Source organism: Cuculus canorus, chromosome 1 (genome assembly GCF_017976375.1).
Source record: "Cuculus canorus isolate bCucCan1 chromosome 1, bCucCan1.pri, whole genome shotgun sequence".
Classification (NCBI taxonomy): domain Eukaryota; kingdom Metazoa; phylum Chordata; class Aves; order Cuculiformes; family Cuculidae; genus Cuculus; species Cuculus canorus.
Genome location: NC_071401.1, coordinates 150,337,753 through 150,363,512, shown reverse-complemented (window position 1 = coordinate 150,363,512; position 25,760 = coordinate 150,337,753). Strand labels below are relative to the sequence as shown.

The 25,760-nt window shown below is 43.0% G+C and overlaps 1 protein-coding gene across 1 annotated transcript; it reads right to left on the bottom strand.

Annotated features, from left to right (window-relative positions):
• Window positions 1-4,170: 4,170 nt before the first annotated feature.
• WEE2 (WEE2 oocyte meiosis inhibiting kinase) lies at window positions 4,171-24,979 on the bottom strand. Its single transcript, XM_009560563.2, has 16 exons — window positions 24,632-24,979; window positions 21,330-21,529; window positions 20,429-20,477; window positions 17,794-17,966; window positions 17,021-17,142; window positions 15,619-15,765; window positions 14,800-14,901; window positions 14,385-14,470; window positions 13,299-13,469; window positions 13,072-13,214; window positions 10,880-10,919; window positions 7,663-7,723; window positions 6,624-6,764; window positions 5,875-5,962; window positions 5,565-5,653; window positions 4,171-4,332 (listed from the first exon to the last, which is right to left on the bottom strand). Exons 1-16 carry the CDS (start codon window positions 24,962-24,964, stop codon window positions 4,286-4,288), a joined length of 1,992 nt encoding a protein of 663 aa, XP_009558858.1. The 5' UTR covers window positions 24,965-24,979; the 3' UTR covers window positions 4,171-4,285.
• Window positions 24,980-25,760: the final 781 nt, after the last annotated feature.

The following is a 25,760-nucleotide window of genomic DNA, read 5'->3' as shown; positions in this document are numbered from 1 at the left end:
GTTTTACTAAGCATTCTGTCACCTTTCTGCAAGGAGCAGAAAGCCCATGCAGCAAGAACACATAAAAAACACACAGAAAACCAAACTAGTTAAGAAAGAGGAGGCTGTTGCAGTAGAGCTCCAAACTACCACCACTTAACTTGAAATATCAAAGAAAAAAAGCTAGTAATAATATACACTTAATAAGTCACGGAAAGCCTGGCAAAGGAAAGGTGCTCTCTTTTCCTTGCAGATCCGGTTTACAGAAGGCACAATTCCCATAACCGCATCATTACTCAGTTCTTGATCAGGTCAGTTGCACAAAAGGCTCATTAAATATTTACAGGTGAAATTTTTCTTGCAATGACCTGGATCAAGACAACCACCAATTTTATACAGCCATCCTGTTCAAATAAATTTGAAATGTCAACCAGGAAGAAAAGAACAAATAGCAACAGAACCTGCAGGATTACAATAGCTACGTTTCTGACCAGCTACAAATGAAAAAATCTCACCCACTGAAAACCAAAGAAAATGGCCATAGTTAGAGCATGTTTCTTCAACAAACTTAGCACATCTTAAAGAGTACACGGCACTAACTTCAAGACTAAGAGCACAAAGGACAACCAAGTGTTCAATTTCTAATCACAGTAGTTGCTGGAGATTGTTCTGAGATGGCAAAGTATGGTAAAATAAGCCAACTTTTCATCTGAGACATAAAGCAATAAGCAGAAGAAAGAAATCTGAAACACAATAACACACATTTCCTATAGGAGGACGTCTCCATAAAAAGTTCATGAGATTTCATTTCTTCGTGTCACGTACAAACACATTATGTGCACTACTCAGTAACTGGTGATGCACTAACAAAGCAAATTTCTTGTGTAAATGAGATCTAAATCACACTGCTGTCCGGAGAAGCTCACCATCGCCAAGATAAAACAGCCACCAAGTCTTAGTTTGTATGTACAGACATGCTCAACTACCTGGCAAAAAGGCTTTGACCACAGAAATTTCAGAGTTAAAAATAGATGTGGTTGAGAATAGTGAAGTTTTCTTCCCACAATCCTGGCATTATATTCCTTTTCTGACATGAACACTCGTGAAAGAAGTGGGATCACCAGTGCTGGAGACAGCCTACTACTAAAACCACGTAATTGGTACACTGACAGAAACACAAGTTCCCTTTACCAGAATATTCCTACCTCCTGTACCCAGAGACTTCTCAAAGCATGAATTCATCTTGCTTCCCTTTGCAGTTCATGGCTTCTCCTCACAGGCTTTCACCAGGCTTCCACTGACACTGTTGGTCTTCACAGCAGAGCTGGGACAGGGCTCAAACATCTACCCCCTTCATGCAGGCACCAGGATGCAAGTCTTCTGGTTAGATTAGAACACAAGCCAGGGACCTGCTGCTAAAAAGCTGTAAGAATTCTGCACCAGTCCAAGCCAAGTCATTCTTAATCCATCCTGTTACTCTGCAGAAATTATGAGTCGTGAAACAGAATCTTTGCTTCAGGCAAAGAAATCAAGTCCACTTCACTGAAATATCCCTCTCATTACCTACCACATTATGTGGGGTTGCGGGGGATTGTGCCTGTGTTCCCAAATACAAGTCACACTTCAATTAAAGTTGAAAATGTCCTTCACTGAGTGACACAGGCACAATGCCCATGGTGTCTCCTCCAAACCACAGCACTGCACCCACAGAAATAAGCACAGGGGAAGACGGTTTCCTACTCCTTACACCAGGCTCACAGAAATAAACAAGTGACATCGAGCTCTGTTGCAGAGCAAAATAGCTCTGTCTTAGTTCTGTTCAGTGCTCCAAATGCTTCATTTAAATACTGTCATTTTAAAAAAAATCATCTATTTTTTATCTCTTCCATCTATTTCCATAAATGCATAAAATAAATGCTTTGTTAACGTCAAACACTTCTAAATGTCCCTGTTAATTTTGATTAGGGTTTGCCTAATCCAGTTTACACAAGAGGCTGAGACAGACAAGGAAAAGCTGAATGCCACTTACCAAGGGACAGTGCAGAAAAAAAACTCACTGCCTAATTCTAAACGAGGCATCACTTTACTCAGTAGACACTACTTCCAGTCTTCAACATTTCTGCACAGAACAAGTACCTGGCCATAAAAAACCCAACTCAGATGCTATAGGAATACTGATTTCACACCCGATTCTTTCTCATAACCAAAATTACTGTTATAAATTAACTTTGCGCTATATCAGCAGTATGGAGTAAGAAGTGAGCACGTAACATACCTTTCACACTGGTTACTTTTGCTGTAACCATGTTTGTTGCTAATGCAGGATCATTTGTGAAAAATCTACCCTAATGCAAAATCGTGATGAACACTCAAGATACTGTACCACTTTTTAAACAGTGTCTTCTCAAAGTTGGTATGCACTGTCTTTGTAGCAGGTCAATCTTTAAAAGCGTACTAGCGACTTTAAATAGGACAACCGGAAGAGCAAGAAAAGTTGAAGTTCTTGAGCATATATTTTTCTTTGTTGGCACCTAATCCTATACCCTGTGCTAGCTCAGCTCTGTCACCATCCTGAGCCAGGGGTAGAGATTAGCACAAGCCATTCAGCAGTCACTGAGAGGAAATCCAGTTCCGGCTGCTCCATGTGCAGCGGTGAAAGGAATAATTGCTGCCACTTGTACTCTGAGATCTGAGTAGAAAGCCAGTTCCCAGGCTCCAAGGCAGACAGACACTGTTATAAGCTGTGTCTTAAGCACCTCTACCACAGCAAAGCTCAAAAAAAGGAGGTAACCACTAAATGAATAGGCTTAGCACCTTCACCCGAGGACTCCTATATATGAAGAAAGCTTCAGACAAACTCCAGCTTTCTGCTAACAGGAAAAATTTGTGTGGACTAAACACAAACTATATTTGGATCACTACTATGGAAGTGCACCATCACAACTTCTCCTGGCAGTACAACAGGCTCTGACTGAACAAGAAGTAGTTAAAGGAATTAAAGTCAGAACTTCCTATTTAAAAAGATATCACAATCTCCTGTGGATAACAACCCATTTAAGTAGTTAAGCATTTCCAGTACATTTAACACCTCAGTATGCCAGTGACAGGGGCTAGGATACCATTTAAAGCATTAACTTCAACCAGAAATAAATGTGGAACTGAAAGACTCAGTGTTTTCAGTAGTACTGACTATGTCCACAGAGAGAAGCATAAACAAGATCATCATTCTTTAGGGGGAAGAACCGCAAAAACTATAAACATGCTGTGTACTGAACTCAGAGAGATGAGATACAAAATCCCAACAGATTCAAAGGCAGGAAATTGTCACCTTTGACAATTTTCTTTCCCTGTTAACGTCACACCATTTTACTGTGGAAATATCATCGTTCTCCATGAAACATCTTTCAGTTTTCCAATTTTTTTAATAACAATACAAATAATTTTCAGTCTTGCTAACAGTAGAACAAAGTTAAAGCAAAATAAATGCCACTCCCACACTAACTGAGAATCCTGGACCAGGAATGTTTTTCACAGGCCAGTCCCTCGAAAGGAAGAGCCAAGGCAGTCATTCCTCCAGCTCCTCCTGATGGCAATCGATAGGCATAGCACCCTAACAAGGTACCGAGATGAGGACGTTGATCTATGTCATCATATGTCAAATGCCATAAAAAACATGACCTAAGCACAAGACCAAAACAGCGTTTGCTGAAAGACAACACCCGATTTGATCAAATGCTACAATCAGTGGTGCAGCAGACACAAATGCACAGAAGGGTTTCTCCAGGTCTATGACAGAGAAATTTCAAGCTAGGCACCAGTTGAAGCTGATGGCTCCGCTTTAAATTTATTGTGTAATTTACTTAGTTGAAAAAAAATGGCAAATGACACCTATAAAACAGAGAAAATATCTTAACAGTGAGACATGATTAGGCTGTCAGGCCCCACAAGACAGAAGAGATTAAGGCAGTCAAGGATATAGGGTTTGAAAATGGCTGGAGATGCAAAAGGTGACTTCCACATATATATTCATAAACTCAAGAATTAATATAGCTGAGTTAATTAATATATTAAGAATTAATATGTGCCTGAGTTGCCTTTTCTCTTAAGAAAAAAAAGAAAGAAATCCAAATCATGATGAACAGAGAAAAAAAGACAGAGGGAAAACGAAACAAAACACCCAGAGATACTCTATAGGTATCAAACATTTTATTTATTTTTGAAAGAAACTACAGCAATATACATGGTTACAGAATTATCACTGTAAAACAAAAGGAATGAAATGGCCCAGGTCCAAGCACTAATGACCTCACACCTTTTCTTTCGTACCACCATCACTCAGAAAAATAACATTATCTGAAAAGAAATAAATAAAATTTAATCTTCAGGATTGTTTTGCCCTATTGCAAGCCAGTTCAACATTTTGTGGGTGTACAAACTTCCAAAGATGTATATTTCAAAACAGAAAAGTTCAAAGAAGTGTCTGATACAGGATTCTTGCTCTATCTTCCCAGAAAGCTGACAATTCAATGTGATTATATATACTATGAAACAAGTGTGCTAAACCTGATGAAAAGCTGCTGAACAGTCAAAGATACCAGAAGCATTTAAAAATAATGGTTTCATTCTTTCACTACAATCTCTGTAGTCATTATTTCATCAAGCCTCAGTAATTTCTAAAGCATCTTGAGACCGGCGATATTGAACACAAAGATGAAACCATTAGGATAAATACTAATTAAAAAGAGACTTGTTTCTCCTGTCCAGCTATTTATAAACAGCAACCTATGGCACTGTTGCTGAATTGTTCATGTAAAAATTTGGTTACTATCGTTTTAAAAAGGCTGCACAGCAGAAACACCCAGAATGATGATTGAGTATTTTTCTTTTCTTCTATCCCATTTTTTTAGACATATTTGTGTAACAGAAATGTTTGCTTTACTACCCAAAGACTTTAACGCTCCCTCAAAAGCCACAAGATAGTGTCTCTACCTACAGTAAAAATGTAGGATGCTCACACTATTTAAAGGCTCAAGGAAAAAGCTGGGTTTCTCAGTTCTCTTCTCCATTGTGCCTACCCACGGGACAAGTCTATTCCCTATCCATTCTCTGCTCTTCTTACCAATACTGGCCACCAGACTGAGGTCTTCCTAAATTCTCTATCAAGTTAGCCCCACGTAAAATATCTTTCAGAAACAGAGATTCTTAAAGTTTGTAAAGTCTCCAGTCTTAAACAGGAAGAAAATGTTTCCTGCCAAACCAAGAAAAAGCTACTAAATAACCTCTGCTTAGAAAACAAACCTGCCTGGCCTGAAGTACTACAGACCAGTGTTCTTAAAACAGACAGTATGTACCTCCTGCACTGACTGGTTTCTGTGAACAAATGATGCAAGAGTTTGCAACTATGCTCTCACTTTGTGTCTTCACAAGCAGTGCCAGAGGACACCTAGTGGTACAGCTTATTCATTCCCCCAAAATCCCCGAGTGTGGATACTGAGGATGAAGACAAACCAAGATCTATTTCAAGGGTCCTCCACACCCTCCCCATTTTAAAAGGGCAAGATACGCCTTGGTACGTGGTTCCTTACCTGCTATAATTGTTGTGGCCTGTCGTCTCACATTGTTTTTATCTGTATATTCACCATAGTCTATCTTCCCTTCAACATAGATTCGAGCACTGAAAAAAATCAAGAACTTGGTTCTGGTCAGAGAACTGTACTGCTGTTTTCTCCTCTATATCTGATCCTCAATACACAGGAGGCTTTTGCACCAGCTGTTTGTAGCAGGTCTGCCAACTTATTTTATGGCACTTCTGCCTTAGTATAGCTCCTGGTCACCATAACTGTTACATCAATCAATTATTAAGGCATTAAATTCTGAATGACATTTGTTACTTACCCCCTCTTCACATACTGATACGTAACATCCCTGAGGCCCGGTCTGAAGACAGAGATCCTGTGCCATGTTGTCTTCTGACTGATATCACCTAAGTTACATAAAAATAACAAAGTTGGATCCACATCCTCTTTTGGATGTAAGTCCCAGAAATTAAGTTTCAACATGGTATGTGTTCTCAAATAATGAAACGTTATTTGAAAATGGAAGTATACAAGCACTCAACCTCCCATTCCATACTGGAACTCAACATTCCACTCATCTGTACTCAAATGAAAGTATCGTGCAGTAGCACAGTTCAAACAAAGAGATCAGATGTCCTGGAAGCCAGTGTTCATACTAGAAGGATTTCTTTTCCCCTCATACACTTCACACTGAACAAAAGTTAGAGAAAAAGAGACATATGTAGTTGCAGACTGGTGGAAGAATCAAAGAGAAAATAGGTTGTTTGATCGTCTTCTCCTCTTACAATACAAATAAGAGTATGGAACCTGCTAAACCTCTGGCAACAGCAAAAAGCTGCCAACTCAACGCTCTCTCCTCCAGAGGAAGGTCAGCATGCAGATCTCCATTCAGTACATGCTGCTAGGGATAAGTAAGACACACAAATGCACCAGCGTCTCTGCTGACCTCAAAGGAACTTCCCTGCACCCGAGAGATTTACACAGCAGCCTGAAGACAAAGCACGGTGCTATCGAATATGCAAACATGACGTCAACGTGGCGGAAGCATGTTGCTCCTTGCAGACTCACCTCCCTGGTTTGCATCACTTTCTGGTGTTCGCCACATCTCATTGGTTGCAAGAGAAAATATGGTAACGGGATTTTTTCCATCCACTTGCCGCATGATAGGGTCCTGTCCAACTCGACCAAGTAACTGAACACGATTCATGGCTGAAATACAAGACAGTAAGTACACATGTGAATTATGATTCTTCTAATCATGGCAAGTCATAAAATGTCAGCTTTTTCAAGGGCTAGAACAATGAATTTCTGCACTGCCTAACAATTTTTCAAGCTCTTGTAACTTCTGGCTTATTCAAGCCCTGCATATGGTTGACTGCCCATACTATTGTTATCACTGCTGAGTAAGCTCATTTAGAAAGGTAAATATTCTTCATTCTTTCTGTCATCTTTTTCAAAGACACATCCATACGTCACTTGATATTATTTTGCATTTATTTATCTTTACTTCTACTTTTTCCATTATGATAAAAACATAGCATTGCATTGTTTTCCCCTTAAAACAGTACCTTTAAAACAACACAGTTGCATTATTACATCCCATCCTCTGAATTACAGGATCACTGGTTTTTATACAGGCACCAGGACTAGGTGGACCCAATTTACTCCTCCTTATTTAAGGACAACTGGAGATGGTCAGGGAAGAATCACCATGAACATGTGAACTGAATGGTAAAGTATGAAGCGCGCACGGAACAAAGCATGCTGAGGCAGCAGCACTGAAACAAGTCTCCCAAGCACATGAGTCTCTGAGAAACAAGCAGATGAGACACCTAAAGGCAGGTATTAGAAAACACGATAACAGCAAACCCAATTCACTGCCACTGCTAATGCACAACTATCTGTCTTTTACAGGCTGTACTCCATGTTAGGGTTTCTTTCTTTTTCCCCCTTTACAGTCTGTTTGTTTGTAATAACACATTCTTAGTTTTTGCATTCAGGAGCTAACATTCCTATCGGTTTACCTCCTGACATATTTCAAACATTCTAAAATTGAGATAAAAAGCAGAAAGAGTAAGAGCTAAGTTTCATCTCAGGAGGTACTTACATCTTTCGAGTACCAATGAGCCAACTGTCTCAGACTCATGTCTTACAAACTGGCGAAGCACCTAAAAGAACAGAGATGTTAGTTTCTGAGACACAAAGCATGAAGAGTATTGAATACTGACATTCTTTTACACCTCATTTTCTGAACACTTACAGAGGTTCTGCAAGTATGTTCTTTCCCAGTGACTTTATGGGTGGACCGAGGGAAGAAATCTGTTCAGCTAAATGAAGCCAATAAGATTATTGAAAGAATCTCTGGTCAAACTGGGGTTAAAAATCTGCCTAGTTAAAAGCATGGTCCAAAGGTACATCTCCAGAAATTATTTTTGGAACTTGCTGGTAACTACTGTTTTCCTGTAACACACAATAGGCGGGGGAGAGGTCTGAAGCAGAGGGGTTGTTGGGTTGGTTGAGCTTTAGGAACAAACACAGTTTTGATAGCTTCATCAACTTCCTTCTTCAGACACGAACAAGAAGTGCCCAAAAGGTGCATCTATCCACTGCAATAAGCAGGATTATACAATGACAATCCATTGTTCCAAAGCAAAGAGCAAACCAAGGGCACAGAAACCTCAGCGCTGCAGCTAAACCCAAGCGAGAAAAAGAAAAAGAACTGCTTTGATGCTGGCAACTATCACGTCCTAAAAGAAAGGAGGAGAAAAGCACCCAACACCTGCAAGAGGCCCATAAGAAGGAACTGAAAGAAAAGCTCATCTCCTGTAACAAGTGGTTGCAAACTTAAAAGGAACATGAGACTAACATCTGCATTAAAGAGAGGAGCTGAACCAGAAGAAATGCAACTTGCAAAATGAAAGTTCTTTCATATGTCTGTATAGTTCACATTGCTTTACAAACCAATTATTTTAGCCCTCCCTCACATGCAACTTGCAAAACAAAAGTTTTTGTATGTCCGTATGACTCATATTGATGTGGATGCAAATCACCTAGGACTCACCCTGCGATAAGCCACATCTTATACCTCATTTTTTCAGTGCCATAGATAAAGGCACACACAGCTGCAGCTGCTTCACATGGGAAGCTGTGCAAGCTGTGAGCTGAGGTTCTTCAAGTGTCTGTCCCCTTCCCCCAAGCCCCGCTGACCAGCTTCCCTGTTGGTACCTCCAAGCTCCAGCACCTCAGTCACTTGAGATTATTTTGCATATACTTACCTTTTTTTTTTTCTATTATGATAAAACCATAGCATTGCATTGTATTGTCCCTAAAACAGTACCTTTAGAACAACAAAGTTACATTATTACAGCCCACCTGCTGAGTTACAGGATTTCTAGTTTTCATACAGGCACCAGGAGCAGCTGGACACAATTTATTATTATAATTCATAATAAAAATTGAAAGAGGGAAGATTTAGATTAGACATTAGGAAGAAATTCTTCACAAGGAGGGTGGTGAAACACTGGCAGAGGTTGCCCAGGGAAGCTGTGGATGTCCCACCCCTGGAGTTGTTCAAGGTCAGGTTGGATGGGGCCTTAGGCAGCCTGGTCTGGTAGGAGGTGTTCCTGCCCACAGTACAGGGGTTGGAAATGGATGGGCTTCAAGGTCCCTTCCAACCCAAACTATTTGATGATTGATTCTCTTCTACGATTTAGTGGCAGTTGTCTCTGCCCAAGGTAGGAGGGTTGGAACTGGATGACCTTTAACGTCCCTTCTAACCCAAATGATTCTAGGACCTAGTGGGAGGTACCCCTACCTGTGGCAGGGGGCGGGGTGGACCTTTAAGGTTTTTTCTGACCCAAATGTATCTATTCTATGACCTAGTGGGAGGTGTCCCTCTCCAAGGTAGAGGGGGTGGAACTGGGTGATCTTTAAGGTCCCTTCAGATCCAAACCATTCTATAATCGATTCCATTCTATGGTCTAGTGGGAGTTGTCCCTGCCCGTGGTAGGGGGATCGGAACTGGACAACCTTTAACATCCCTTCTAACCCAAATTACACTAGGACCACTCCTGCAACCCTAGAACCCAGTGGGAGGTGACACTAGCTGTGGCAGGGGGTTGGAACTGGATAATTTTTAAGGTCCTTTCCAACTCAAACCATTTTATGATCAATTCTGTACTATGGTCTAGTGGATGTTATCCCTGCCCATGGTAGGGGGGGTTGGAGCTGGACAACCTTTAACATATCTAACTCAAATGATTCCAGAACCACTCTGGCAACCCTACTCGTGGCAGGGGGGGTTGGAACTCGATGATCTTTTAGGTCCTTTCTGACCAGGACCATTCTATGATTGATTCTATTCTATGGGGAGTTGTCCCTACCCATGGCAGGGGGGTTGGAATTGGATAACCTTTAACATCCCTAGAGGAAGAGAGGCTAGAAAGCTGCCTGGAGGAGGACCTGGTGATGTAGGCTGACAGCCAACCAATCATGAGCCAGCAGTGTGCACAGGTGGCAAAGAAGGCCAATGGTGTCTTGGCTTGTATCAGAAATGGCATGACCAGCAGGTCCAGGGAGGTTATTCTCCCTCTGCACTCAGCACTGGTGAAACCACACCTTGAACACTGTGTTCAGTTCTGGGCCCCTTCGCTACAAGAAGGATGTTGAGGCTCTGGAGCGTGTCCAGAGAAGAGCAATAAAGCTGGTGAAGGGGCTGGAGAACAAGTCTTATGAGGAGCAGCTGAGAGAGCTGGGGTTGTTTAGCCTAGAGAAAAGGAGACTGAGGGGAGACCTTATTGCTCTCTACAACTACCTGAAAGGAGGTTGTAGAGAGGAGGGAGCTGGCCTTTTCTCCCAAATGACAGGGAACAGGACAAGGGGGAATGGCCTCAAGTTATGCCAGAGGAAGTTAAGACTGGACATTAGGAAAAAATTTTTTCACAGAAGGGGTCACTGGGCACTGGCAGAGGCTGCCCAGGGAGGTGGTGGAGTCACCGTCCCTAGAGGTGTTTAAAAGGCAGGTTTACGAGGTGCTCGGGGACATGGTTTAGTGGCAGATAGGAATGGCTGGACTACGATCGAAGAGATCTTTTCCAACCCAGTGATTCTACGATTCCCTTCCAACCCAAATCATCCTAGCACCGCTCCTGCCACCCTGCGTCCCAAGGGGAGGCGCCCCCTACCCGTGGCATGGGGGTGGGAACTGGATGATCTTTAAGGTCCCTTCGCACCCAAACCCTTCCATGACTCTGCTGGGCGGTTTCCCGCAGTTTTCCTCCACCCCCAAGGGCGCCAGGAGCGGGGTCTGCCCCGCGGGTCCCTACCTGCCCCACCGGCCGCCGCCACATCGCGCTGCCGCCGCGCCTGCGGAGGGAAAAGCACGGCTCAAGCAGCGCCACAAACCCCGTCCCGCTCTCTCCACCGCTCCTCCCAGCGCGGAAACGGAAAGGGAAGTGATTTGTCCCGTGCCTTAAGAGGGTCCGCACGGAAACGGAGGGCTCTGCTCTCCCTGCTGGTGGTTCCGATACCCGGATGTTCTGAGGGACGCGTGGGAAGGGGACCGGGGGCTGCGGACATGGCGCGGGGGGGGGTGGGGAGAAGAAATCATGCGTCGTGGGTTAAAAAAAAAGAGGATTAAAAACTTTATTTGCGCGTTTCGCTTCGTAAAGGGTAGGAGCTTACATTTTAAAAAGCTGTTATTCGAGAACAATTAACCAAAAACTGCGTTCGAGAACAAAGTTCAGTAAAACCTGAAAATAATCGAGTAAAGCAGCTGAATGCTCTCCCTGGTAACGGTGCCCGCGTCCCAGGCAGCCCCAGGGGCTCAGAAAGGTGCTTTGAGAGGTCCTGGGGGGTTTAATAATACACCACAGGGGCAAATCGAGAAAACAAACAAAACCTCCCCCGACAAGTCCTAAAGAGCCGCTGCTAATGCCCCTCATCTCTGCTAGTTCACAGGCAGTTGCACCGCATTGAAGATACTGCAAGGGAAAGAAATACACAAGCCCATCTACCAGCACACTGTGGTTCCGTATCCTGCTCCAAGCAAGGAGTCCTTGGCTGACAGGACATAAAAGAAATTGGGCATCAGGGATTCATCTGCAACAGCTTAACCCGTTACATGATTCTGTGCTCACTGCTAGAGGTCAAGGGAGGGGAAGTTTCCTTTCAACTTTCACAAGTCAGGCCCCCTGAACTCAAAATGCATCCTTTTTACTCTTTGTCCTCCACAGAGAAATGCCACTCCAATTGCACCCCAAGCCCACCAGGACTGCTATGTAACAGGTCTGTCTCCTGATGTCTAGTTAAATGGTCCCCACCTCTTCACTTCTAGGAGGACCCAGCTGTCAATTCTGTTTCCATGTACAGCCACTATCTCCCCTCTAAAGAGAAACAGGTGGCCAGTGTTATGACCACAAAAACATCATCAGTAACAGGGTCCAATTAAAGAGGGAAGCAAGTGGAAGAAATGCCATCCTTTCCATTGTATGGCAAAACTATTTGTAGTGTGTGACAAGACCGGTTACACAAGCAATTAAACAGAAGACTGAGGACAGTGATCTGACACTTTTGTAAAGTAGTTGTTCTTCCCTCAGCCAACATCTCATCATAACTAATGAGGGAACCAAAAACTACAACAGGGAGAGCTAACATGGGCCATTGGTTCACATAGACCCTCTGCTTTCACAGGGCTATTCAGCAGCCAGAATTTTTTGGACAACACAAGAACTTCAGTAACCCAAAGTAAAACTAACTGAGCGACAGCTCTTCCCTCCCACTAGGCGCTTGCTGTTCTGCTTAGAAGAATTTTCAGACTCTTGCAACTTGGGGCTTCCTAAGGGCTGGTCCTTCATGAGTGTTTCAGCAAGGCGGGCTGCTTTAAGTTCCCTGCAGTGGGGAGATGGGAGGAAGATGAGAGGAAGAAAACCACATCATGCATGAATCCCCACCAGCTATAGAAAAAAAACTATGAACAATATCACACAAAAGGGTTACTGCAGTACTTAAGCATTGTTGGAGAGGAAAGACTTTTCACCCCAGAGGGCGACATGGAGATCACTGTAGCGCTCTAGAGCATCTACTTCAAAACAGATAAGTTTTGATGGTTTACCAAGACAAAACTATGTATCAGGTCAGCAACACACCAGCACCAATATGAGTAGAATCCCAAACTCAGTTTCTCCTCCCGTTGTTTCAAATGTTTGTGAGTGGTGGAATTTCTATCAGTGCCATCCCATGCAGTACAAATACCTAGTAAAGGCTGATGATGGGAAATAAGTGTGCAAGTTCACTTCTCTAATTCAGCCAACTCCTCAAAGCCTGAAAGTGAACTACAGCTGCTTGGGCACTACAAATCCTTGCTACAGCCCCATCACCCTCCCTGCTCCAGGTGGAGGAGCTGACTGGGTATTTCTGCACACTGGGTCTTCCAAATCTACCACCCTACATTCAAGGCTAGTGACAAACACTTTTTTGTGCTCGTGTCTTCTCCCCTTCATGTCTAAACCAGCCTTACCTTTCCAGCATAGCAGTCTTGCACTTCTCCACATTTAGCTGCTTCTGGAGCTGCACAGCTTTTCCACGTGAAGGACGGAGAACTGGGTGTTTAATAAGAGCTGTGGCAGAAGGTCTTTCCACTGGGTCAGGATGGATCATGAGCTAGAAAGAAAAGGAGTTCAGCATTTAACATGCGGTCACATGCCAGCTGGAAAAGCCCCCATCCTGTCAAGACTATTCCCTCACCTTGAGGAGTTCAAGAAAGGGATGAGGAAGCTTCTGGGGGATTGGTGGCATATTGCCTTCGCGAATGTGGTGCCACTTGGCCCCATTGTGAGGCAGTGGTGCCGTGCCAGCTGCTAGAGCTACTGTGAGTGCCAGAGCAAAGATGTCTGCCTTTGGCAAAAAGCAATATTGCTGTGGAGAAAAGATAAACAGTTAAAGAAAGGGAACATCTTGCTTTAGTGAACAAAGGTGGGTTGGGATACCAGCTCAAAAAGAGACAGATGAACAAGTATATGCATGACACTGCTTTCACCATCCCAGTTTGCCATTTTCTTGGCTTTAGAATGAAAATATTTATATTATAACAGGTACTATTGGTAACTGATAGCATGTTGGCTTTCACCCAGTCATGAGGAGGTTGCAGCCCACAACATTATGATCACTGCAGCAAATCCAGAGAATGGCCTAGCAAATGCGTGCCTCCAAGATTCACAACAAGGCAGTAAGCTAGCCATGCCTAATTCAAACTAAAGACTGCATGTCATATCTTTGACTATAACAGTTCCTAAGTCCACTTAAAGCACAAAAAGATACTGTTGCTGAAACACCCCAGCTGACAAACATATCCAAGCTGGTCGTTACATACCAACTTTCTATTTGTTCACTGGCCACAGTGGCAAAACTACAGTCTGTTTAAGGTGGGTGTTGTGCGTTTTACCTATCTAGACTACCTGATCAGTGCTTGTTGTACAAGGCATTTGTCTGGGCCCATATATTCCTCACTGATCACATAGCACAGTTTAATCTCAGCTGGGTGTGTAAATTAAATGTTTCAAAACTGATAAAGGTTTTGTCCCGTTCATCCCTCACAGGTAGTATAGTTGCAGTGATCTGATAAGTTACTTATGAAATGTTAAATACTTACATGAAAAGATCCATACATATCCTATTCTTACTGAAGTGTTAATTTTGCAGATTTCACAGAGAGACCAAGCACAACAATGAGGAGATAGGGCAAGGAATACACCAGACATTATTTCACTGCAGCTGATATCTCCCCACTTGCTCACCACCCTGTTTTTCCCACCACCACACTACCAGCTGTACCTCTTGCAAAATCTCATTGGCCAAAAACCGTCTGTCTCCTTCCTCCACCTGAGGGTTTGTTATTGATGTCACATGGCCAAGGTCACCTGAGTCAAAGAACAAGCAACTAAGGGAGCAAATTGACATAGATCTACATCAATAAAAGCTTGCTTTTACAGGCACCAACAGAGCAATCAGGAAATACTAAGTAAGGGAGCAAGCATGCTTCTAATCAGGAATCTGGGCTTGGACACAAGCACATGAGTTTTGTAGGACCTGTCTCCATAGAGGAATTAATTTGGCTAAGTAGCAGAGGCATTCAGGACTATGCTGTCAGTTTTGGCTGAAGAGACTTACATACATCAGGACAGAGCAATATCAAGCAGTAATAAGCAGCCCTAATCTTAAGCCAGCTGTAGAGTGGGCTAAAACCTACCAATCTTATACACCACACCAGAAGAGAATTCATCTTCACTGTCACTCTCTTCCTGCCCAGCAGGGCCTGCAACTGCCATCTTATGACAGATGAAGATATTACCTGCAAGACAGTGAAGTTAAGCAATGGTGCGGTATCAGTAGTCAGACTGCAGCAGCTTGACAACTTTGCAGAGATCCCACCTGTCAAGCTAGTTCAGCTTTGTAGCCAGAGGAACACATATGCTTCCCACCCATTATTCTGCTTTCTACCCAGCTCACATATTCAGCAATACAGCTGACAGGAGACTGTTGTACATAAAATACCCTAGTATAATTAACTTTTCTGCTCCTCAGGCTAGAAGCATGATTTCAGCAAGAAAAAGAAGCTCCGCTATAAGGGAATAAGGATGTGACTGGGTGGGGTTGGGGCACACCACATTGCATCCTCAGCTGTGAGGAGGATTTTTTGCAGGAAATGTAAACCCTCTGCGTAGATAGAATAAATATTCACTTCTCACTCACTTCTCAAATACAAAGGTCAAACGTTGCACAAGACAACAGCAAACAAGGAAGTCCTTTATCTTCATTAGCAGCCCTACTTCATCTTCCAGTAGGAAAGTAATCCCGGCTCAGGGGAATCAAGAAGATCATGAGACAGAAGTAAAATGCTGCCAACTATCAGAAAGCTCAGTTTTAGAGCAGCAGTAATAGGAAGATTAAAAAAAAAAAAAAAAACACAAGAGATTCACCTTTTAATGCAAGGTCCTCTTTCCTTTGAGCACTGTAATGGGTCAAGTCACTTGGAAGACACTCCACAAAAGGAGAGGACTGTACTTACTAGGTTTGATATCCAGGTGCACAAGGCCAGAGTTGTGTATGTATTTTAGCCCCATGGAGACTTGTAACAATACTTCTTTCAGTTCTGTTTCTGGCAAATACTGGCCTAGTTTTGCATTTTCCAGCAGCATATCTTGAAGACTCCCACCTAAGCAAAAACAGTCAGTCTGAGACCCAACATATATTTTGCAGAGCAGCATATTTGAAATAGCTTAGTAGAATATGTTGCCCAGAGCACTGTCAGGCTTGTTAGTGACAAATCCTGACCAGACCAGCTATACATTGGTCTAGTGATTGAACTCCGACATCACCAGTTGGATGCAGCCTTCCCATTGCCTTGGAGTGCCCTGCCTCCTGCTTGCCAAAAGCTGAGCAGAGCAACTGCAGTTATACCTACAACACCAGAAGGGCTGGCCTGGTAGTAATGCTGATGCTTCAAGTGAACAGTGAAATTTAATTACTTTTGCCATGCTTACAGACAGAAAACAGGTTTATGAATGTTGGAGCAAGTAAATTAAGCTCCCACTAGCAGATTTTTGATTGAAGAACTTAATATTATACAGAAACAGATTTTTGGGTCTCCATTAAGGCACTCTGGCTATATCAGAACTAGCAAATTCCATGGCTTCTCTCTCTATCAGCCTGCTTTTCACCACTTCTGTTAGCCTCAGATGTTCATCTGCTAGAATGCAAGAAATTAATCAATGATGTAGCAATGATCAACACATTTCATGGTTACCAACACCAGATTTGAAGTCATTACTCCAAACAGCTCTCATCATCATTAAGCCCTCAAAGTGCAGGAGCAGTTGAAATACGAGATCTACGTATTTGCCTCTGGTAACCAGAAGTGTCCTTTTGAATGTCTCCCAAGCAGTGTTACAGCTCAGAGCAAACTCAAGTAAGAGTATGCCACTCTGCCTGTAGCAACCCATCTACAGTTTACCTCATTATTTAACTCAGTTCCTTTGCAGCTTTTGAGCGCTTTCTTCTAGTCAAAGTGCCTTCATCTCAACCAGGTAGCCATTCTCCTTACTCTTCTTCATTAAGAAGGGTTCATTGCAAGACACATGACACTTAAGTTAGCTGTTCTTGAGTCACTCATATAAGGTTTTACCTGGGCAGTCCCAGATGCAGCTGAAAGGATTGGCATGGGGAATAATTTTCCAGGCCAGCCAACACGGATGAACAGTTTTAAAATCCCTCAAACTATAGAGTATTTGCTACTTATAAGATATTGGCACCACTCAGAGCTTTGCTTATGAGCTCTTACTGGATTCTCCGTTGAACTGTCACATCAGGGCACTTAGCTTTGTTTTAAGCCAAACCATCTCATATTTAATTACAGCAGGTAACTGCACCCATCCGAAGATCCCAGCCTTTAAAGATGTCACAGCTCTTACCATTGCAGTATTCATTTTGGATAATCATGTGATCATCCTCTGCCCATGCAGAGTAGTAGCGCACAACATGGGGGTGGTGTCCAAGAACAGCATGAGCATAAACTTCGCTGAGTGCCAGCTGCCTAAAGAGGCACACAGAGAAAAAGCAGAGGTAACAGAGTGCCAAGGTCCTGATTGGGACCATAAGAGGAGGCTTGTTCTGCAGCCTGGCTTGAAAAAAGGAAAGCAGAGGGATTTGGGACTTCCTATTGGGTTTTAGCAGATGGACTGGCCCTCCCAGCTGCTGAAGCAAAACCTGCCCTTGCTCAAATAGGCTAAGCAGCTGTCAAGAAAGACATAATAAGCAAGTCTCTATTTTTAAAAAGGCAAAGGGAGATTCAAAGATTTTGCTTTAGCATCCAGGTCAATAGGTGGTCAATACAGATGTGAGCAGTGCTGGCCACAGAGCAGGGCAATGGTATGCCACAAATCAAAATAACTGTCAAATAGTTTAAGACACTGGCTTCATGGATCTGAGGACTTCAGGTAAACTGTCATCTCACTTCATAATGCACATGGCTTCTTCCCTTTATCAGACATTTATATCCAGTAGCCCTGAAGTGCAACTTCCCCCACTCTCCCAACTGTTACTTGTGAATGCAACAGCAGCCAGTTTTTGCTCATGCCACCCCTCAGATACATATACCTTCAGATCCACACTTCCTCCTTCCCCATCACACCTCCCAAGAACATGCCCATCATTTCAACTGGCATTTTCTAGCTAGAACACTCACTCATCTGAGGATCCTGCCAGAGGCCTTTTGGAGCGTTTGATGGCATAAACACATCCATCAAGGCGTTTGATGCACTTGTAGACAGAGCCAAATTCCCCCACACCAATTTTTTCTAGTTCCAGGAACTCCTTCTTGTAGCGGGAAACCATATTGCTCTCTTTCAAAGGACATCTCTACAAGGCCACAAAAACAGCAGAGACAGGTATGAGTTAAAAGACTTAGATAATTGCTTCTCTTGTTTTTAGAGCTGTGTAGCACTTGGTCTCAGAGCACCCACATTGCTCCCTCTCCCATTCTGGATGTTCATCCAGGCATGTGTGCAGGTGCCCTGCCAGTCCTCACTATACAACCTTTAACTTAGTCATGTTGTGATTTTTTTCTGACCTACTTAAATGCTATCTTGGCCTGGTTTGGCCAAAGGGTTTTGTTTGTTTTTTAAGTCATGACTTCCTAGCCATAGAGGTAGAAGTTGCAGCTAAAGAGAATTGTAGTCTAGATGGCTGTACGTGCCTAAGCCTCCCTGGGTTACTACCCTCACATCTCTTCTTCTGGCAGCCCTGCTCAATTCCTACACCCATGGCTGATAGAGTCAGTCAGGGATAAACAGCAAGCAACACAATACTTTTCTGTCGTCCAGCTACTGCAAACTGGAGATGATCTGTTACAAGCCTTCCTGTAACTCTGAATTAGCCAGACTAATATACTAAACTTGTGTTTAAATAAGAGCTATTGCCTATTTTGAGCTCAGGAGAAAGCTTGGTGTGTTGGCTTAACATGGTCCCAGCTATGTAAAAGCTGCTTTACTCTGGTATCTAGGGTTGCCTGCAGCAAGGACATTCTGCAGTAGTTCAGTCTCTCATCAGGTTTGAGGCACCAGCTGTTGACTAATGGCAGATTAGCAGGTCTCCATGTATCTGTTTGCATGCCCAGCAATTTCTCACCAGGAATCACTTTTCCAAAGGGCTGAAAGCCTGCAGAACAGTTGGAACATCGTTATTGCTACATTAATGGTCACTAGGGAACTGCTGGTACTGCTTGTAGAGTGATGTCGACTAGCAGGGGAGATAAGTAAAGAAGAGATAAGCAGTGGAGCATGAAGCGAACAACAAGAGAGTGGACTAAATTATTTTCCTTCATCCTTCTGCATCCCTTACAAGGACAGTGGCTCATGTTGTGTGGCAGTTTCCAAAGAAACCACTGTTGCGATTGCTGTAGTATATGGTATATGACCTTACAGGACAGGGATAAAGAGCTGGTCCTCACAGCCAAAAACACGTGGTTCACGTGAAATGGCAACCTTTCACAACAGGTTGCATTTCATACAACAGTTATGTTTTACAGTATCTTAAAAAGCTCAGGATATAGAGCCACATCTTAGTACAAAATCTTCTATCTATATTACATAATCTAGTAAACACTCACTCTGATTAGCTGAAATTTTAGTAAGTCAAGTTATTTGCGGCAGCTTTTTTCTATGGAAAACAATAATTATGGTAACCCCGGTGTTATCTGGTAGTAGATTTACTAGCTGCTACAGTTTTTCCATGGAGACCAGTTTTTCTGCAATACCAGTCTCCTCCGCTAGAGGGTACCATTACTCTTCCGGAAAACCTAATTATTTCACAGTTACAATGAACAACGCTACCTACTTGCAGAAAAGAAGATACTTTCTTCAAGGGGCTCCCGAGGAAAACAGATTTTTATCTCATCATTTAATCCAGGCTTGGCTTGCTTTCTAGAAGCCCGCAGGATGAGTAGCTTCCCCTCAATAAAGCCAGGAAGAAGGCAGAAGGCTGCTGGACACAAGATTCCTATACCAGCCACTCAGATCTACCAGTACAGCTGGGGACAAAGGAGATCTTGCTCCCTGCCCCGTGCAGGCAGGCCAACACACCCACCCGCTGAAGTTTGCCAGCAAAGCACAGATATGGGCAACAGCAAGAGAATTTGGATTTACGTTAAAGACAGTTTGCTGTCCTGTAGCTACAAAAGCTGTGGTGGTGCCTTCCCTTGGACCTCCAGGCACACAGACATGCCTCAGCTGGACACCTTCCTACTGAAGGAGGGTATAGAATTTGCTGCCTGGCTTCAGTTTGCCACTAGCTACTGCAACTGAAACTCTTCCCTCAGTACTTATCTACATCAGAGCTGTTTAGCTCAGTTGTTCTGTTTTTGCAGTACAGGTCCATATATTATTTGCAATATAGAAGCTATGTTTCATTTACATCCAAAGAGGCTCAGTACAACAATTCATAACAGCAATACACCTGCTTTTTCAAACCACAAAGATACAGTCACTATTTACACTAACTCAATAACATAGTTACAAAGTTTCCAAATTATATTTTATTTCCTACAAGGACACTCTGACCAAAATTAATGAGTTTAAGGATTACTTTTTCAAAGTTTCAGATCCGTTTTAGTACAAGTTTCTTTTAGAAATAAGTATAATTGCCAAGTTTGTTGCCTCAGATGTTAACATAGAATAATTCCAGGCTGAATGTTTTGTCATAGGTATCAATTCTCTGTCATGCCACCATGATTTATATTCCAATAGCAGAATGAATTTCATCAAGCACCAAGTCTTTACAAGCATCTTAGCCTCTCAGGGGTCAGAGGGGGAATACACACTCACCTTTTTAGGTAGCTCATGTTTTATCTTGCTTCTTAGATCAGAATCATTCCTATAACAGAAGTTTAAGAAAGTCTGGATATATCATTTCAGTGCAGCATTCCAACTGAGATGTGAAAGGAAAACATTTTCTCAAAAGAATCTCTAAACCTTGCTTCACAGTTTAAAGACATTTTGTACTGTGTTAAAAGCAGTATATTTCTAGTTGAGGCCTTGAAGGCTTCCTAACTTGACACTACAGTCTTTATTTCCATTTAAAAAGCCTCCACACAGCAACTTCAGTATCACCCACAGGACAGAGTCGAATTGTTGACAGGCATCATTCTCCTGGCCACCTTAATACTGGTGAAGCTATACAGGAGATAACCTTGCATAACAAGCTCCTAGTGAAGGTGAGAACTGCCTCACTGTACTTTCAAGGAGGATATACAGCAGAGAATCTGTTACAGCTGGGGCTATGAAAGGAGCTGAACATCACTGTAGTGCAGAGGCATTTGATTTGCTTAAACCAGACTAGATCCAGAACTTTTGCAGATCAGCAGTAGCTTGCACACATCTTAAAAGCTGTATTACATGCAAACATACACATAATTTGAGTTGTGGGTATGTGCAGAACTGAATCAAGCTCCACCCTATCCATTGACAAAAAAAAGAGGCACAATTTCCTGCTACATTGAGGTTGGCTGTTGATCCCCTACTTGCATTCCTGAACAATGAAGTTATTGATTTTATTTCTATTTCTGTTACCTTCAAATGTCTGCTAATGTTTGCTCTGCACCTATGAATACTATGGAAGTGAATGATTTGTTGTTAACAGTAAGTCCAGGTACTAAACATCTCCATCATTACTTATCTCCTTCAAACAGTCTCCTATCAGACTGTTATTTAAGAGTAGTTCACTTACAGCTCTCCTCTGGTCTTCTGTTTGCTGTTAGGAAGAAAGAGCGTTTGTCGATACGACTCTGGTGTAAAGGGATTGATGTTGACAAGAGAAGCTTGGATAGAGTCATCCAACTCAGCACCAGGAATAAATCTTGGATGTCTGAAGCCTTTGGGTGGGAATTTTGTCCCAGATGAAGGAAAAGCTGTCTTCGATAGCAGGGTCTGTATTGAGGAAAGAAAAAAATGCAGCAGATAAGCCAACAAAACATTTTTGTTCCTGCTGTGTCAGAGCGAAATATTTGCTCTCCTGCAAATCAAGGAGAACTCTGCTCCCTTCCTTAGGATAGTGACATCATTAAATGCCTGCATCTTAATTTAGTCCTAACAACTTTCTTCTCCTTCCACAAAGGACTACATTCTTCCCCGAGTCCTTTCAGACTCTGTTCCCTGCTTACTTGGGTGGGGCCTGCAGAGCCATTTTGGCAAGCACAGTCCTCAAGAGGAACCTGCTGCTCATCTTTCCCACCTACAGAGACACAGAAATTGCATCATACATTGTATGAACATGCAAGACCCAGTTGTTTCAAGTAGGACTATTGCATCAGCTTGGTCAGGACAGGTTTTTCAGGAGGCAAGATAAAACACCAAAGTTCCCTCTTGGTTTCCCAGCAATAAGCAGCATTAGCATAAGGAAAGTTAGTAGAAATATTTTTATACAGCTACTAGCAAAGTGGCCAGAAAACAGTTCTCTGAGAAGAGTTTCAGAAATTTAAGTTCAGAAGGAACCTCTGGATCTTCTGTAGTTCAGCTTACCACAGAAGAAAGCCCATGGGGTTTCACCTATTATTCCAAAACCTCAGCTGAGTAAAGCATAACTTACAAGGAGCACCTAGGTTTTTGTATTCAGATCAAGACTACTTACTTTGTGATTTGATCCCTTCAGTAACCATCAGTTTTTGAAAATATGTGTTTTTTTTTTTTTTTTTTTAACCTGTTTCAGTTTAAAGACAGCGGTGTAAGGTCTAAAGGGTCTTTAAACTGATCTCTCTACTAGTTAAAAGCCTGTCAAGGACCCAGAACACTGTCATGAAGATCAAGATGCTTCCATAATCTTGACCCAACAGTGGTCTCAGTCTTGTGAGTGGAAACATGCCTCCAGGATCATATCTAGACCTCCTCCCTTCCCTCATTGAAAGATTCTGAGGATAAAAAAAACCCTTAGAGCTGCATGCCATATCCTGCATCCATATAATTGATGCTGCACTCATGGATATAGCCACTTCCAGGATATCCCCCTATTCCCATAACATACTTGGAAGTTCAGTCGCTGGTTTACTATGACCCTGAAATTGCTTCTTGATCACTTTCTCAAGGTCTGGTCTGCATCTCCTTGCTCTGGGATGGAAAAGTTCTGCATATGGATGTATTAAAAGCAGTACATGTCCAAGCCCAGTCTACAGAGCAGACTAGAATCTCTGCAGAATTGTTGCTATTGTCTAGTATCACCACAAGTCAATAAAGAAATCTAAAATACTACTGCAGCCTGCTGTTGTATGCATGCAATTCCCATCTGCTCTACTAGGGCTGTATTTCATAATCAAGCAGACTTGTCTCCTGTAACATCATCTGAGATTAGCTGGTGCCACACAGTGTGAAGCAGCTAACATAACTAGCACTAGCAATCTGTTCCAGGGTTGGATAAATGTATAAAATAAAATCATCTGCCGCCTCTGCCATACATCGTGCTGAGGCTCCAGAGCTCATCTATCTGCAGTTAAATATGGCTCTGCTCTCTTACCCTTTCTTTTGTCTTTAACAGTTCCAAGATCATGGCTCCCGGCCTCATTTATAAGCAGATTTAGGTCCTTCAAGGCCACATTTTTCAGCATGCTTGGAAGCCAAGAAGACAGAAAAAAACCCTTGCTGATTTAGTGGAATGGCTGTTCATGGGCCGCAAGGTGACCAAGCACAGGCGGCATGTCCTAAAACATCCAGCAAATGTTATCTACACAAGAGCACACAGAGAGCACTCTGCAATACCAGTAGACATGGTCCGGAAGAGATTTTAGACCTTTCCCCTATTTTCAGATTGGATTCAGGGATACTTTTCCTAAAAGGGTAAACACAGGAAATTCTTGTAGTGATACCCATTTAGACCCACTTTCCCCTAGAGAGCAGCAGACCACTCAGTAAATACGGCCACACAGCAGGTCATATGCAGCCATATGATCATCCTTCTCTCCACCTAACCAGGTTTCTGGAAGGGGACAGAGGTGAAATTCTACCACAGAAGTGCTAAAAGCACTGACCTTCTGTGTAACACATAAGCCAAGGAATAACTAGTCTATCAGTAGAACAGGAATATTGACAGAGAACTGAAAAAAACCACTTTTCATTGCAACTCTTGAATGCCAGAAGCCAGCGCACAAAACAGAAGTCATCTAGGAACAAACTGGCACCAGGTCTTCACTTGTGCTTAAAGAAGAAAAAAAAAACCAAAACAGTTGTATTATATTCTACACAAGAAGTTTCACAGAAAATAGGGCCTGGAATCATTCTCCTCAAAAACTATCTCAGCAGACAAGTTACATTTTGCAACAGTGACATAGAGGAAGATAGGCTAACCTTCTTCCACAGGCACGTATTTATTCATTACCACTGCCATAGGGGATTTGCTACCCTGAGAACAAAAGTCTCACTTTCCCCAAATTCACTGAGCAGCTCAGTTTCACACAAAATGAGAATAAGTGTCACTGGACAACAAGCTAGTTGGAGGCAATTCAGACTTGCTGGACAAATGCACCCAAGGTGCAACACCATTTCCAACCACCGCTTTCAAGTGAAAACACTCTTACACCCAAAAATGTGCTGAACAGAGCTGTTAAAGCAGCTGCCCGACTCCAAGCTCACCACTGGAACGACAAGTTCCTTGGAGAGATGCATTTATCCCTATGGGAGCACAGTGCATGTGTGGAGATGCTACAGATATCTGCTCCCCTAAGTGGTGTATGAGGGGCTCACGGCTGCTTGTTTCAGACTGGTCTGACACCACATAATTGGTTTCAGAAACAGCTTGGAAAGAGTCAAGACACTTGCTCTCCCCCACAGGTGCTATTCATACCCATAGAACAGTACTTCCACAGTTATGGAGCTTAAGGTTCAATTTTCTAAAGGAAATATTAGTAGTAGACATTAACAGTGGTAACATTAAAAAAAGGGCTTTCTAAAGAGCAGACAAGAGGTCCTCTCATCATCCATGCAGTGATACCCCAATAATGCCACAGCCCCTGCCTGTTCAGATACAGGTTTGATACATGCCATTACCTTGGGAGTGTATGGCGAGTCATACAGCTGCAGCTTTTTCCAGGTGATGTGCAGTGGTGTCTCAGTATTACCTCGTCTCTTGCTCACAGCTGGTGAAGGATTCAGAGTGGGACTCACCAAGGCTTTTGTTCTGCTCAGGAAAATCTCACTAAACTTTCTCTGAGGGGTTACTAGTAGAGGACTGCTCCCTTGCCACTTCTGGAACTTGCAGCTCCGGGGCGGGCTCGAGCTCAGGGAGTCCTCCTCATGCATGCTTCTGTCTTCACTCTCTTCACCACAGCTGGAAAAATCCAGTTGCTGAATGAAATCATCGCTGTTGTCCCAGTCTTCCATATCACCATATGAAACAGAACAGGTAGAGCCAATGCTGGCCTGCTCTGTTAGAAGGAGAAGGACAGGGGAAGAGGAAGATGGGGTTATTTACACAGGCAGACTAATCACCTTCTTCCTTGCTTTACCAGATGCATTAAATTCTGCTTACCACATACGCCCACCCAACACCAATCCCACTTAGATAGAAGCCTTGATCACTCCTAAATGCCTTTGGATGGCATGAGTTAAAGGTAGCCCAGAATTAGCAAATACAAATGCATTCAGCTACTGCTCATGTAACAACAATAGATTCTGCTTTTCCCCTTGCTGGTACAAGTCAGATACGACTCAGAAATCTCTGCCTTCCCCCACTGGGGAAGCCTCCAAGGCAACTTCTCTACCTACCAATCCTTCATCTATTGCTCTCATCACACATAAAACCAGAGCTACTAAGCCCCAAAGAACAATACACATCAGCCGTCCCTTCATCCTCTTATAACTTAAATTTCTCAACCAAAGAAAAACAACCCACACTACATACAGCTGTAAAAAGCAGAATACACCCCAAGCAGCTACCAGATACCCTACAAGAAACCATTCTGCCTTGGCACATTTATAAGAACCCCATACACAAGAACCATTGCTAACAGGAAACACCTGAAGCTCAGCAGCACCTGTGCACAGTTGCCTGTGCCTAGGAAAGTTGGTGAATGAGGGGTATTGCTATAGATGTGAATTTGCTGTGCCTGCAACCAGCTCTGCAGGGAGCCAGGGCTCCCTCTGAGTCATCCTTTTGCTTCTGCACGCTCTTCCCGCC

Bases quoted from the DNA above. Each gene is read 5' to 3' on its own strand.
- WEE2 (XM_009560563.2), bottom strand. From the start codon at position 24,964: ATGGAAGACTGGGACAACAGCGATGATTTCATTCAGCAACTGGATTTT. The intron at 17,967-20,428 runs GTGAGTGTGTAT...GTGGCCTTGTAG, and splicing joins AACATGAGCTACCTAAAAAG to AGATGTCCTTTGAAAGAGAG. The intron at 6,765-7,662 runs GTAAGTACCTCC...CTTGTATTTCAG, and splicing joins CTCATTGGTACTCGAAAGAT to CCATGAATCGTGTTCAGTTA.